The sequence below is a fragment of the Eulemur rufifrons genome, chromosome 9 (genome assembly GCF_041146395.1).
Source record: "Eulemur rufifrons isolate Redbay chromosome 9, OSU_ERuf_1, whole genome shotgun sequence".
NCBI classification, from domain to species: domain Eukaryota; kingdom Metazoa; phylum Chordata; class Mammalia; order Primates; family Lemuridae; genus Eulemur; species Eulemur rufifrons.
Genome location: NC_090991.1, coordinates 26,403,819 through 26,418,984, shown reverse-complemented (window position 1 = coordinate 26,418,984; position 15,166 = coordinate 26,403,819). Strand labels below are relative to the sequence as shown.

Below are 15,166 nucleotides of genomic sequence, written 5' to 3'. Positions count from 1 at the left end.
CCTACAAAAAGCTATCTAAACTGTCATTATAAATGATTGAAATTTTATTTTAGAAGAATTACATGTTCATCTTTGAAATTTTATAACATTCTACAGGTAAAAAAAACCAGCACTTTATAGGAATTAAAAAATGTATTAGATCATCACAGCAAGTATCAAAGTAAGGATAAGCTAGATCTCAAATTCTCATTTACTGTTGGAAATGCTTTTAAAATATTTCTCCCTAGGCCGGGCGCGGTGGCTCACGCCTGTAATCCTAGCACTCTGGAAGGTCGAGGCGGGTGGATCGCTCAAGGTCAGGAGTTCGAGACCAGCCTGAGCAAGAGCGAGACCCCCGTCTCTACTAAAAATAGAAAGAAATTATCTGGCCAACTAAAAAAAAAAAAAAATATATATATATATATATGTATATAAAAAATTAGCTAGGCATGGTGGCGAATGCCTGTAGTCCCAGCTACTCGGGAGGCTGAGGCAGTAGGATCACTTAAGCACAGGAGTTTGAGGTTGCTGTGAGCTAGGCTAACGCCACAGCACTCACTCTAGCCCGGGCAACAAAGCAAGACTTTGTCTCAAAAAAAAAAAAAAAAATTTCTCCCTAGATAGTAACTCATTTCAATATCACACCTCATAGAAAAATTTCCATGCATTATTTGTAAATATGACGTCAGTATTTGTATATTTAAAGATGTAACTGAACCTTTCATGGTAATCTTGTTAAATATCTGCAGATTCAAAATCTATTACCTGCACAGTGGTCCTGCAAGCATTGTGGTAAGTTCCCATATGTTAGTGCCTAATGTGCTTTTGTTGGATATGTGTGCACCAAGTAATACAGTTGATTCCAGAGTGACAGAGGAGATAAAACACTTTGTAACTTAAGATACTAAGTCTCTGGAAAATAAGAGACATAGGTAACTAGGAAGGAGTTACCTCCCTGATTGCTTTTAATTTTTGTCTTGGACAGTGATAGTAGTAATCACTGGTCTCTCTGTGCAAATGGCTAATATTTGGGCTTATTCTCTATTTCCCTAACCACAAATACCTGATATTTCTTGTAAACCAGATGTATGACCATTCCAATATTAAAACGTAGATCATTCTTTGTGTATAAATATATGCACCTGGATTGGTATAACGTGAAACTCTTATTGTCTACTATATTATGTCTGCTACAAAAGCATTATGATAAAGATTTAAAGCACCTGAGTCAGATTCTGGATCTAGGGGTTAGCCTTGGCAATAAGCCTTAGTTTCCTTAATTAGTCTTGGGAATAAGCCTTAGTTTCCTTATCTATAAAATGGGGACTGTTTGCCTTGCTTACCTCTTGGGGTTATTATGACTATCAGGTGTATAAAAAGCTCTTTGAAAACTGAGAAATTGTTTAGAAATATAAGTGTGAATACAGTTGTATTTTGTAATAAAACTTTGAATTCATTGAGAAGGAATGAGATCTATACTTATGTTTCAAAGTTTTAATTAACACTTTTACTAAGATTGTCCTTTAAAGTAAAAAATACTCTAATGTTTCAAAAATTAAATGCTGTAGGCTTTGTTGTTACCTTTTTAAAACATACATTGTATTGCATTATGTTGTAACAGGACCTGTTAATACATCTGTTTACCTTAGTAGACTATGAGTTCCTCAAGGGCAGGGATCAGATTTATTAATTCTCATGTCTCTGGCCCTTAGTACAGATCTCGACATATAATAAAAATAATCACTAGATATCTGCTAATTATCTACTGTGTGCTAGATCCTTTCCATGTGTTTCCTAAATTTATTTAGTCAAAGAACACTTTTTATAATTACAATGTGTTGATGAAACATCAATAGGACCAAAGATATACCCTTTGGATTCTTTTTTTGAGACAGAGTCCCACTCTGTTACCCTTCGGATTAAGTGGAGAACAAGCAGTACTCTCCAAGATGATTTTCTTAATTACTGTATGAAATTATGAATTTCATTAATATGTTTGTGGTATATATTTTTTAGTTGCATAAGTAACTCATGTTCATTGTAGAAAATTTGGAAAATATAAAAATGAAAAAAGAAAAAATAGTTCCTAAAACTTTACTATCTGGAGATGATCTCTGTTCATTGTTAACTTTTTTTTTTTAAGAGACAAGGTCTTGCTCTGTTGCTCAGAGTGGAATGCAGTGGCCCAATTACAGCTCATTATAACCTCAAACTCCTGGGATCCAGCGATCTTCCTGCTTTAGCCTCCTGAGTAGCTAGGAACTATAGGCACATGCCAGGGGTCTCGATATATTGCCCAGGCTGGTCTTGAACTCCTGGCCTTCAGTGATCCTCCTACTTTGGCCTCCCAAAGTGCTAGGATTACTGGTGTGAGCCACCATGCCTGGCCTTCTGTTAACATTTTGAAGTCTACTCTTTAAGGATGTATGTTCCTACATTTGGAATCATACTACATATACATTTATTCCAAATGCCCACTGCGTTAGCTAGAGAATTAAGCAGCAGGCATTTTAGAAAGAGTTCTGTTTATCAGGGCCTAGTGGCCAAAGAATAAAACAATATCACCCCAGTTGATCAAATTCCCACCTTTTCTCCTAGTCATTTACCCTTCATCTCCAGGTAGGGTACTCTCACAGTCTGGGCATCCTGCCACAGATTATTTGGCAGGTGACAGTTTGAGCGTAAGGATTGCTCTTGGACACTGTTTGGCTGCTTCTGGGCCCTAAACTTTAATTGGTTGTTCAAGGAGAAAACTGAGGTATCAATTTGAGTCTCAAATTGTCATTGGAAGTATTATTTAATAATAGCATTCCACAATTATACCTGAAACATGTTCCATTTTAGGGTATTGATTCTCTTGTTCCTTCACTCATGTTATCAGGGAACTCTTCCTTACTTATCAATGAGGACTTTTTTACAGCTGGCTTGCTCATTCCTATTGATGGCTTATTAGCAATGGAGTAATTTATCATTAGTTAACAGTACTATCCTGCTTAATAAAACAAACTTTAAAATGTACTTATTTTTACCAATGGAGAGAGATATATATATCTTAAACTTTTAAACTCTATATAAATTTACAAAAATTAAATATGTTCTACAAAAAGTATTGAAATATGACAGATTAAAAAAATTTATAAGTGAAGACAATGTATATGTGATGGTTAGTTGGTAAATGCTGTCTGCATATCAACATGCAGTTTGACTATCATCCTTCTGTGCGTCAGGTGATCTCTTGTGTGATTTCTTAATATTTTTGCATATGGCACACAGTTCTAAAGGCCATTGATAACATAATAGATATATTGATGTAGTTAATATTTTTCTTATATCTGCAAATATGAATTTATTTAGTTTTTCCTTTGAAATATAAAAATAATTTTGCGGTGTTCCAGGAAATCCATATTGAGAAATGTTCTTTTGTGTATACCATCTCTAGTCCTTTCAAGCTGTTTATGCTCTTATATAAGTCATGTATACTGTTTCCAAGGCATACTATAAATGTTCAGTGAACAAATGAATTTAGAAATGAAGAAGGAACTTCATTGCATGATTTACTGAATAATTCCATTTTGAGTTGAGATAGAATCATATACTTAAACATGAAGATATGTTTTATTTGGACTAAGCTATCCTTTACAGTATCAGAAAATACTTAATTTTGAAGATCGTTCTTTTGTGACTGATGCACGTTGTCATATTTGTCATTAGTTTCATAAACATTACACAAACACACACACCAGGTATATAAGGATGTTAATGATAGTGATGGTTGAAGTATAACTATAAAACAAGTTGTACTGAACATTTATTGGTATGCAAAACACTTGGGATATAAGAAGGAAACTAGAAAGATATTTCTTTCCTTTACAGCATTTAAATCAAGTAAAAAATACAAAATAGAATGTTTTCTTTACTTTTCCTATCCTATCAGAGATTAACAAATCATAAAGTAATTATGAAGCACTATGTAAGGGAGGAAAAGTTAGTATAGAATGAAAAATTGGGAAGTTTATAGTGAAGCAATAAATAAAATGAACTGGGAATTTTCAGAGAAGGTTTTCTCAAAGAAGTGAAAAATGTGAACTGGTGAAGAGGGAGATTGGAGGACATATACAGAGGAATTATGAACAAATTATTATATATTAGGACAGTATGTAAAAATCTGTGATAGGTATTCATTCTCTTCCACATTTCATATTAATGAAAAATTAAAATGTGTTCGTACGTAAAATAGCTATTTGCAGAGCTAATATAACAAAATAGTTATTTCCAGGAATTGTGTAAGCTGCTTATTGGGGGAAATGAAAATTAATGGCAAGCGTGCTTCTGTGAATTATCTGATAATTGGAGAGAAAGGGAATTCAAACCATTTCATGAGCAAGAGTTACCACTAAATAATTCCTTGGAGAGGAATACCATACTTTTTAATTAGTCCCTTAGTTACTCTCCAGATTTTCACCACATGGACCTAACAACTAATTTGTGGGGATTATCACTGTGGAATTTATCTTCAAGCTTTACAAACAAATAGAAGTATATGGTAATAAGGGCCAATATGAATAACTTATCTGTAAAGCTAAAATAAAAGGTGCTCTATGAGTAGCAGCATGAAAACTGCACCATAGTTAGTGATAAAAAGGATGAGCTTTGAAATCATACCACTTGTGGTTGAACCTCAGTCCCTTTTATTGGCTATGTAACCTTAGCTAGGTTTTTTTGTAGGGATAGTTAATATCTCATGGTAGTTGTAAGGATTTTAATGAAATAATAAAGAAAGAGCTAAGCACATCTGCCTTTTGATAATTACTAATGCCTTAACCACCTTTCAACATTTTAGTAATGACTGTGTAAGTTAATAAACTTATAAAATAGATGAAAGATATTAACAATGTTTGCATGCTTAAGCTGTTAGGTTTAAGTGAATTAAAATTAATATGGAAAGCAGACATAAATAGGCAGGCTTGAAATATAAATATTAGTAGTAAAAATCACGTTAACTGTGGAGAAATTGATTTCAGAGTACTGAATTTCTATCCTACCTTCTTCTTAACATATTTCCCCAAAACAAAAAGGTCAAAGAATAAATGTCTTTTGAATTTTTTATTATGGTGCATTTCAAACATACACAAAAGTAGTAAGGCTCCATGATCCCATCATCCAGACAAAATTATCAATTTATGCCCAATCTTGTTTCATCTATATCCTTGCCTATTCTTCTCACCCAGATTATTTTGAAACAAATTTCAAATATCATATAATTTCCAATGTTATATATATTTATTTAACACTATTTTGTGGGATATTCTAAAAGATGTTAAGACAAAGTCGTTGCCATTGGGATTTGAGAAGGCTAAAAAATAACACTACTAATTTTCCCTTCCCAAGTTTGCAATCAATTTAGAAATAAAATGCAGGCATCAGATAGATGGAGGTCAAAATATTAACTTTATTACTAATAGAGCTGAATTTGGGCTGTACAATACCCTCTCTAAATTGAACTTAACACTAAAATTGAGGCCTTTTTCTTGCATTGGCAGGGCCTACCCTGGCAAACTTTATGCATAAATGAGCAGAAATTTTGTTCTTTATGAGGTTGAGCCACTCCAAATTAAGAGGACTCTGAAGGTTTGAATCACAGATGGACAGACAGTTCTTTCTCCTCGGTCACTTCTGCTCCCATAAAAAGAAGTGTGTGAGGGAGTAGAGAAAGGTTAAAAATACTGTTGCTAAGGCTGGTCTTGAACTCCTGAGCTCAAGTGATCCTCCTGCCATGGCCTCCCAGAGTGCCAGGAATACAGGTTTGAGCCACCACACCCAGCCCAGGAAATGTATCAACATTTGGAAGATTAGCATAATTTAGTGAATCAATATTTTCCAGATGATCAATGTGTGATATTATAAAATCATACATGGGTGAAAGATCCATTCAAATTTCATGATTTGTGAGCCACCGCACTGGCCTATTGTTATTTTCAAATAAAGAAATAAAATTTAAATTTCTAGGATTTAATTTCTAATATATAATTATTAATGGATATAACCCACATAATCAGAAGCTCTTTGGGGTATTCAGTAATTTTTAAGAGTGTAAAGGGATTTGGAGACCAAAATGGTTGGGAACTGCCAGTTTAAGGCATTAACTCTTTTTTTTTTTTTTTTTGAGACAGAGGTTCACTCTGTTGCCTGGGATAGAGTGCTGTGGCATCAGCCTAGCTCACAGCAACCTCAAAGTCCTGGGCTCTAGGGATCCTCCTGCCTCAGCCTCCCAAGAAGCTGGGACTACAGGTGCTCACCACCATGCCCAGCTAATTTTTTGTTTCTATTTTTAGTTGCCTGGCTAATTTTTTCTATTTTTAGTAGAGACAGAGTCTCACTCTTGCTCAGGCTGGTCTTGAACTCCTGACCAGAAGTAATCCTCCTGCCTCAGCCTCCCAGAGTGCTAGGATTACAGGTGTGACTCGCCACACCTAGCCTGAGGCAATAACTCTTAAGCGTAATAAGAATCGTTATAATCTGAAGTGATAAGAAATTGCTTCATGGAAGAGTCGAGAAGTGAACTAGATCTGGAATAAAGGTTAAGAAAGATTGGGAGGCTGTGGTGAAGAGAATGTTCCAGGCAAGTGGCATGTGCATAATACTTTTATTGCCTCCTCTTTTTAAAAGTAATGCAAATTCTTCCAGGCATGGTAGCTCAGACGAAGTTTACTTGCTGTGATAGATAAAAGCTTTCATCTTTGCTGTTTTCAAGTAGTGACTTTCTTACCAGTCCATTATGGCAACAGAAAGGATGGATCACCAGGGACATCTTTTCTGACTGGTTTCACAAACATTTTGTATCAGTGGCTTGTGCTCACTGCTGGGAAGCTGGAGTGGTGGATGACTGCAAGATTTTGTTATTCCTTGACCACTGTTCTGGTCATCCTCCAGCTGAAATTCTCATAAATGGTGGCTGTCTTAAAAAAATAATATTTATGCCATATACTTTTCCCCAAATGTGACTTCATTAATTCAGCCATGTGAACAGGGTATCCATAGATCAATGAAGAGTAAATATGAAAACACTTTCTTCAAAAGTGTGCTAGCAGCAGTGGATAGAGACATGAGTGTAGAAGGATTTCTTTCTTTTCTTTTCTTTTAACAGAGCTGAGAGATATGCAAAGTTTTCAAAAGGAGGTTAACATGAAGGGTGTTGTATATGCTGTTGCCAATTCTTAGAACACAGTGACTAAAGTCAGAATTGTGTATGCCTGGTACAACCTTTGGTCTTCAACTATATTCAGTGATGATGAACAAAGTAGTGACTATTAAGGATTCCATATGTCAAGTGAGAAAGAAATGATATCTGACTTCCTTATTACATATGCAAAAAATATACCTTCAGAGTCCATCAGTAAATGGAAAGAGGTGGATATTGAAGAAGTTTTTAACATTGATAATGAGGCTCCAGTTGTTTATTCATTGGCTGATGGTGAAACAGCCAAAATGGTTTTGGATCACAGTAGATGATCATGGTAACAGTGACGATGAAGATGTCATTGTTAACACGGCAGAAAAAGTGCCTGGAGACGACCTGATGAAAATGTATGATGAGCTTATTGAAGGACTAGAGCAGCATGCATTCATAACAAGAAATCATGTCAGTTTATAAAATCAAAGAGAGACCTCTAAGACAAAAACTGTTTTTAATGAGGCCTGTGACTCTGAAGGAAACATTTTAAAAAGCCACCCAGCAGAACACCTCCTCATCCCTAGAGGACCCACTTCCAGGTCCCCAAACTGCTTCTGATGTTTCCTCTCACCTAAAAAAATAAAACCATTGTTTGTTTTTGCTGTTATTTTACAGCCAATTCAGGTATTCTAGTGATGCTACTGTGCTTCTTAGTTACCCTCAACACATTATGTTTTCATTGTATTAATGGTATGTCATATTTTTTTTACTGTTAAGTACTTATGTGTGAACAAGTGTAAGAAAAGCATTGCTTATTGGTAGCATATAAATTCAAAGTCAGGTTTGATGGTGATGCCAAACAACCAGCTTATCTCCATGGGTGCTTGAGATAGTGACACCTTTGCTTTCTGATGGTTAAATATACATAAACTTTGTTTCATGCATAAAATTATTTAAATTGTATAAAATTACCCTCATGCTGTGCTTAAAAGTTATATTTGAAACATTAATGAATTTCATGTTTAGACTTGGGTCCCATCTCCTAGATATCCAATTATGTATATGCAAATATTCCAAAATCTGAAAAAATCTAAAATCCAAAATACTTCTGGTCCCAAGCATTTCAGATAAGGGATGCTCAACCTGTACCATTACACTCTTTGAAACACTTGTGATGTCTACAAAATAAACATCAGTATTCATTAGATGTACCTTATTAAAATGAATTTCTGGAAAAGCAAAATATTCAAAATACCTAAGTAAATGAAGTTTAAATTTAATGTTTTCACAGGTGCTGGAGAAAATTTAGAAAATACAATGACAGCCTTTCAGCAGTAAGTATGTAAAAAAGTATCCTTTTCTTTTACAGTTTATCTTTAAAGTGATGATTGACAAAGTGAGGATAGTATACATATAGCATCTATTTGTGATAGTTGTTTCTATTTTATTAAAATTGCTTTTTTAATTTAGTTAGTCTGAAGTGTTACAAAGAGTGTTTGGCTTCTGTATTACTGAAAAACTAGATCAGAGTTTTGGGTAATCAAAAGATACTGTAGTTCCAAAGCTGAAAGAAGACATTTGTAACAAGGAACATACTGTGTATAATGCTAATTAGTCTTGGAGAGAAAGAGAAAATGAAACAACTGTTACATTGGCTGCTATTTATGAATAGGATTATGTGTCTTTGTACCCATTAATTTTTGTACAGACCTGAACCTGCGATTTGGTTTCTATCTTGGAAGCCTCATGAGTGTTGATCTTATTTTTTTAAATAAAGTAAGTTTTTTAAATTCCTATTTATAACTTATTCATATTTCATAGATGTCTTTTAGAGCACCTCACAGAAAAGCAGTAGTATAGACAGGAATGAAAACTGATTAATACCTTGTTTATTGTCTTAGAGTCAATGATTATCATCAGTCTATGGTAATGGTGAGAACACTGTTTTCTTTTCCCTCAAAAATAAAGCAGGTTCCACACAAGCAGCTTTTATTATGAAAATAAAAAATAAAAATAAAGAAGGGAATGTGAACAGTAAACCCAAAGAAAGACATTACCTATCCATATTTAGTAAGAAAAAATATTTTCTTGTATAATTTTTGAGCCATTTTTATGTATATGATCAGGAAAATTTGAGTTAACTTTTTGTTCTGCTTCTCACCATCCAAAGATACCTTTGAGATTATTTTTCCTATTAGGTCCAAGGGCACTGCTACTTCACATTCCAGTTTCATCTAAATCCTATCTTCCTTGTATTTGTCATCTCTTAACATTTGCAGCTCTATAACAGCCTTTTGGCTATGATCTCAGAAGTCTTTTCAAAAATGCAAAATTTTTCCTCCTATCACATAGTGTGAAATTGACTATTTTTATTTAAATTACTTTATTTAAGTTATTTTCTCTACCTAGATTGTATATCTGGCTAACTAGCTATAACTAAATATAGCTATATAATTTTACATGTACAGTTTCTACTGAGATGCACACACACACAATCATGTATCACTTGTTGCCTGGGATGTAAGTGATATGTATAATTTGGGGAAAAAATACTCATAACCGAGTAATTTTAGCATTCTTTATGTTTAAAGTATATTATTTCTTAAGTTTTTCTCCATATTTTTTGTTAAATTTTGACCAACCACTTTTATTTATGAAATTAAAACACTGGGTTGAGTTAGTTATTTTTAAGGATGGTTACATTTGAAAATATCACAGTTTTTTCAAGACTTTTGAAGATTTTGATCCTTTGAAAATTTTTTTGATATTTAAAGGATATCTAATTTAGATGGTTTGTACTTGCTAAATACATTGTATTTCCTATCTTCAGCAGTTTTTATACAGTTTTATTCAAATAGTAACTACTGAAAAGTGCCACAGCCTTCTCTAACTATAATGAGGCAGCTTTCTATGACATTAAAAAATTTGGGGGCTGAGTGATACACGCTTTTTTATTGTGCTTTTAAAAAAATTATAAATATTTTACTGTTTAACTGCTAGGACATTTAGAAGGTTTTATTTTTAACATGCTTGTTTTATGAGCAAGAAAAAATTGTTTAAATGTAGTATTTTCAAGATAACATATATTAAAAAGCTAAAGAGTTATAAATACGTAATCAGCAAAGGTAAATACTGTGCTTGACTATGGTATGTACTAATAAGATGAGTAGTTGAGGGAGAGATAGTAAAAATATAATGACCAGCTAAAACTTAGATCTTATTTATGTTCATATTTAGATACACATTTCACAAAGTATGTAAGTTATGACATGGAAGTGAAGATAAGAAGATACTAGAGAAATTATAAGTATCTTAATAATCTTAACTTAATCTTAGTAGGTATTTTACAATCTTAACCAGGGAATCCTGGTTAAGATTAACTAGAAAGTCAGAAGATACCAAGGTTAGAAGAGCTATCATTTGAAGAGAGGAAGAAGCTATTTTAAAAATGTGAGATGTCCTAGAACTCTGGGAGGCTGAGGTGGGAGGATCGCTTGAGGTCGGGAGTTCAAGACCAGCCTGAGCAAGAGCAAGACCCCATCTCTACTAACAATAGAAAACATTAGTCAGGCAACTTAAAATAGAAACAACCAAACAAAAAGTTAGCTGGGCATGATGGCGAGCACCTGTAGTCCCAGCTACTCGGGAGACTGAGGCAGGAGGATTGCTTAAGCCCAGGAGTTTGAGGTTGCTGTGAGCTAGGCTGACACCATGGTACTCTACCCGGGGCAACAGGGTGAGACTCTGTCTCAAAGAAAAAAAAAATGTAAAATGGCTGAACATGGTGACTCACGCCTATAACCCCAGCACTTTGAGAGGCCAAGGTGTGAGGATCACTTGAGGCCAGGAGTTTGAGATCAGCATGGGAGATAAAGCAAGACCCCGTCTCTACAAAAAATTTAAAAATATTAGCTTGGTATGGTGGCATGTACCTGTAGTACTAGCTACTTGGGAGGCTGAGATGGAAGGATTACTTGAGCCCAGGAATTCAAGTTTATAATGAGCTATGATTGTACCACTGCACTACAGCCTGGGGCACAGAGTGAGACCCTAACTCTAAAAAAAAAAAAAGTTTCAGATTAAGACAAAATTTGTCTAGGAAATTGAAAAGACTGTAGGAATGCAGGAAAAATTAATTCATTATGTTATAGTGGGGCTAAAGAAGTAATTAGGAGTGACAAAGAAAAATAATTGCATCTCACAACTTATGAAATGTACTTTAATGTGGTTTATAAAATGCTTTTACAAATGCCACCTTCCATAACTTATGAATGTGGCTCTTCTATTATTTGCTTAGGAGCAGGAATCTTTTCTTATTGATCTCTCAATCCCTAATTCCTAGCTCAGGCTCTGACATGAATAGACTCCCACTAGTTGCTCACTGAATGAGATATGGAATGGTACATTCAGGAGTAAAGCTGAATATTAACAAAAGACAGATGAAGGAGACAGAACCCCCTCCATAATAAGAATAGAACCAAAAACTAAGGAATTATATTACATAGACACACACAGAATCACTAAGCCCTTCAGTATGTAAAATTTGGTTCTTAAGGGCTAATAAAACTAGGTTATTAAACCAGGCTGCCTTTGTAAATACCCATAGGACAATATGATCCCTATGGTATTAACATGAATGGTAGGAGGAAACAAATTGTATTAGCAATAGTAGCAATTGTTGGCAGACAAAGTAATTAATCAGTGACCTGATTCTCATGATAAATTTTTTAGAATATCTAATTATTATGACTAATTATCTCATCTTTGAAATGAGAATAATACAACCTCAATATTGTGAAGAATAAATGAGATTAAAATAAATTCTTTAACATAAGATCTGTTGTAAGTTGTTATGAATTGTTCCTGTGGAGTTTTTTTCACATCTTCTAGAGGTGGAGTTTTTATTTCTTTTTCAGGAAATGTTGAAGCCTTGGCTTCCCTAACTTTTTTCTCATGTTTGTCATCAGCTTGTCAGAAATTCAACTATAAAAATATCTGGTATTTCAACTGAAGTAGGTGCATGTTGTCATTTATGGAAATTTTTGAAGGCCAAAGTGATAAAAAATTTTTTTCTTTTCTCACTATGTCGTAGCTATTTACATATCAAATTTGGCATAATGTACTAGGATAATTTATAAATTGAATTACATATACTTACTATTGTTCTAAATCTTTATTTATTAGCTTGTTAATAACAATAAATATATAATAAATAGAAAAAATATTTTTCAAATAATTCCTAAACATTTCTAGAAATACCTAGAGGCAAACTTCATACTTAGAAAGATTTCTTTTCTTTTCTTTTTTTTTTTTTTTTTGAGACAGAGTCTCGCTCTGTTGCCGGGGCTAGAGTGCCGTGGCGTCAGCCTAGCTCACAGCAACCTCAAAGTCCCAGGCTCAAGTGATCCTTCTGCCTGAGCCTCCCGAGTAGCTGGGACTACAGGCATGCGCCACCATGCCTAGCTAATTTTATATATATATATATATATATATATATATATTAAAAATCTTTCTAAAGGCCGTGAGCCACCGTGCCCGGCCTTTAGAAAGATTTTTTAAGTAATATGTATAATTTTTTTAAATACATAAAAATGTGGGCCGAGCATGGTGGCTCACGCCTGTAATCCTAGCACTCTGGGAGGCTGAGGTGGGAGGATTGCTTGAGGTCAGTAGTTTGAGACCAGCCTGAGCAAGAGTGAGACCCCGTCTCTACTAAAAATAGAAAGAAATTAGCTGGACAACTAAAAATATATATATGTATATATATATGTATATAAAATTAGCTAGGCATGGTGGCGCATGCCTGTAGTCCCAGCTACTCGGGAGGCTCAGGCAGAAGGATCACTTGAGCCTGGGACTTTGAGGTTGCTGTGAGCTAGGCTGACGCCACGGCACTCTAGCCCCGGCAACAGAGCGAGACTCTGTCTCAAAAAAAAAAAAAAAAGGAAGAAAAGAAAGAAAGAAAATGTGGATAACTCTTGCTCATGCAGGTTTGTGTAAGTATTCTATGGTGTTTGCACAAGGATGAAATCACCTGATGATTCATTTCTCAGAACATATCCGTCATTATGCAACACATGACTTTATAATATTTTTATATTAGGTGTTTTACGTATAAAACAGAAGATACCTTTAGGTATCTTAGGAGATTCACAGACAAAATAAGAATCGCAAGAGCTTGTGTGTTTAAAAGGCTGCTCAGGCCGGGCGCGGTGGCTCACGCCTGTAATCCTAGCACTCTGGGAGGCCGAGGTGGGCGGATCGTTTGAGCTCAGGAGTTCGAGACCAGCCTGAGCAAGAGCGAGACCCCATCTCTACTAAAAATAGAAAGAAATTATATGGACAGCTAAAGATATATATAGAAAAAATTAGCCGGGCATGGTGGTGCATGCCTGTAGTCCCAGCTGCTCGGGAGGCTGAGACAGGAGGATCGCTTGAGCTCAGGAGTTTGAGGTTGCTGTGAGCTAGGCTGACGCCACGGCACTCACTCTAGCCTGGGCAACAGAGTAAGACTCTGTCTCAAAAAAAAAAAAAAATAAAAAAAAAAAAAATAAAAGGCTGCTCAGTGTTTATTAGATTAAAGTCCTGCTGACCAGGCTTGGTGGCTCACACCTGTAATCTTAGCACTCTGGGAGGCTGAGATGGGAGGATTGCTTGAGCTCAGGAGTTTGAGACCAGCCTGAGTAAGAGTGAGATCCTGTCTATATCAAAAAATAGAAAAAAATTGGCCAGGTTAGGTGGTTCTCATCTGTAATCCCAGGTACTTGGGAGGCTGAGGCAGGAGGATTGCTTGAGCCCAGGAGTTTGAGGTTGCAGTGAGCTATGATGATGCCACTGCACTCTAGCTGGGGTGACAGAGCGAGACTCTGTCTCAAAAATAAATAAATAATAATAATAATTTAAAAATGTATATAAAAATTTATTTTTATATCAGTGGAATTATACCTACTTTTTTCATTCAAATATATACCTCAGCAGTGCCATTCCATGTGAATACTTTATTTTTTGAAATGACTACATGTTAATGACCACTTCTTACTATATATCTGGATTGTGATTGATGATCATTTAGCTGCTAATTGGGTGATAATTAATTAAAATTTAAAATGTTAATGGATGTTGATAACTAAAACATGGCTTCATTCCACGAATTTGAATACTTACAATGTGCCCAACATGAGCAATATTTGAAAATATGAAACAGACATAAGCCTTTCTAGGACTTGAATATCTAGTTGTGGAGACATGACCTTATATGAAACCACTGGGAAACAATTTGACTGCATGGGAATATATTATACAAACTGTAATTTATCTGCTTTTATATTTTCTTTCACTCTTGCTCTTTCCATCTGGAATTTCAAAAAGAAAAATTGTTTCTTTTTAAAACTTTCTCTCTGCCCCACTCATGTTTAGTTTTTCTTCAACCTTGAAATATCATCTGTGGTAACTGATACGTAAAAGGCTATGTAGGCATTTTACATATACAGAGAACTGTCTCTTTTTCATTCTATGTTTAACAAATATTTATGAGGTACCTGCTGTATAAGGCCCTGTGCTTAGGCACTGGGAATACAGTTGTAACCAAGACAGAGTTTGCAAACCCTTTCCTCAAAGAGCTCATGTCTATTTGGGCAAGTTGTGGGGAAGATAAACAGGTGAGTTCAAAACAGTGCTATGATAGAGTAAACACAGGGTGCTGCAGGAAGAGCTGGCGATTTGGTAATATGTAAATAGGTAACCTAAACTTGTCTAGGGGGATAAGGGAAGTAAGGTATTCTGAAGTGTGGTGGTTTCTAAGCTTAGACCTCAAACGCAAGTAAAAGCAGATAAGGGGAGGAAGAAAAACTATTTTTAAAACTTGTTATTGTGGTGTTGTGGTGTGTATAGTACACATTCAGTAAAGTGCATACATCCTAAATGTATAGCCCAATGAACCTTAGCATACATATACACCTTTGTAACCACCATCAGGTTAAGATTTAGAATATTTCTAGCACTGGCTGAGCACCGTGG

At 35.0% G+C, this 15,166-nt stretch overlaps 1 protein-coding gene across 1 annotated transcript in view; it reads left to right on the top strand.

Annotated features, from left to right (window-relative positions):
* Positions 1-15,166, top strand: part of GDPD1 (glycerophosphodiester phosphodiesterase domain containing 1) — a 39,958-nt gene that overhangs the window by 1,684 nt on the left and 23,108 nt on the right. Inside the window, exon 2 of the mRNA XM_069481103.1 lies at positions 8,442-8,484. Within this exon, the coding sequence (XP_069337204.1) occupies positions 8,442-8,484 (43 nt within the window). The remainder of the gene's footprint in view (positions 1-8,441; positions 8,485-15,166) is intronic.